This window comes from Apteryx rowi, unplaced genomic scaffold, assembly GCF_003343035.1.
Source record: "Apteryx rowi isolate R43461 unplaced genomic scaffold, aptRow1 scaffold_78, whole genome shotgun sequence".
NCBI classification, from domain to species: Eukaryota; Metazoa; Chordata; class Aves; order Apterygiformes; family Apterygidae; genus Apteryx; species Apteryx rowi.
In genome coordinates, this window is record NW_020451071.1 from 2,817,819 (window position 1) to 2,818,840 (window position 1,022).

General features: G+C 65.4%; 1 protein-coding gene across 6 annotated transcripts in view; it reads left to right on the forward strand.

Moving 5' to 3' along the window:
• The first annotated feature begins 6 nt into the window (after positions 1-6).
• SIX4 (SIX homeobox 4) overlaps positions 7-1,022 on the forward strand; it is an 11,624-nt gene continuing 10,608 nt past the window's right edge. For all 6 annotated transcript variants that reach the window (XR_003257222.1, XR_003257225.1, XR_003257223.1 and 3 more), the window contains exon 1: positions 7-916. Coding sequence is in view for 1 of the 6 variants with exons in the window: in XM_026088674.1 (XP_025944459.1) it covers positions 36-916 (881 nt within the window). In the remaining 5 variants the exon portion in view is untranslated. The remainder of the gene's footprint in view (positions 917-1,022) is intronic.

The following is a 1,022-nucleotide window of genomic DNA, read 5'->3' on the forward strand; positions in this document are numbered from 1 at the left end:
AAAAAAAAAAAAAAAAAAAGCAAGCAAACCAAAACATGTCTTCTGCCTCCCCCACGGACAAGCTCGCGAGCACGGTGGAGATCAAGCAGGAAAATGTGATGGAAATCCTCTCCGAGGCGAGCAAGGTGCCCCAGGAAGGGGCGGCAGCAGGAGCCCTCAACGCCGCGCCGCCGCCCCCTCCGGCCGCTGCCCCCTTCCCCATGGAGCGCGCCGGCCCCGCCGCCGGCGAGGAGGGAGCCGCCGACCAGGTACTGCTCCACACGGAACTTTTGGCCAGGAACCACCACGCTGCTGCTGCCGCCGCTGCCTCCTCTCCCTCCTCCTCCTCCACCTCGTCGTCGTCGTCGTCGTCTTCTTCGCAGACCCCCCTGGCTTTCTCCCCGGACCACGTCGCCTGCGTGTGCGAGGCGCTGCAGCAAGGGGGGAACCTGGACCGCCTGGCCCGGTTCCTGTGGTCGCTGCCCCCAAGCGATCTGCTACGTGGCAACGAGAGCCTGATGAAAGCCCGGGCGCTGGTGGCTTTCCACCAGGGCATCTACGCCGAGCTCTACAGCATCCTGGAGAGCCACAACTTCGACTCCGCCAACCACCCGCTGCTGCAGGAGCTCTGGTACAAAGCGCGCTACACCGAGGCGGAGCGAGCCCGCGGCAGACCCCTGGGGGCGGTGGACAAGTACCGGCTGCGGAGGAAATACCCGCTGCCCCGCACCATCTGGGACGGCGAGGAGACGGTGTACTGCTTCAAGGAGAAGTCCCGCAACGCGCTCAAGGAGCTCTACAAGCAGAACCGGTACCCGTCGCCCGCCGAGAAGCGCAACCTGGCCAAGATCACCGGGCTCTCCCTCACCCAGGTCAGCAACTGGTTCAAGAACCGGCGGCAGCGCGACCGCAACCCTTCCGAGACCCAGTCCAAAAGGTGAGAGCAAACTTTCCTCCCCGCCCCCTCCGCCGCCTTCCCTCTCCCGGCTCTTTCTTCCCTCGCAAACATGGCGCTTACCTTCGCCGCGCCTCGTCCTCCCCGG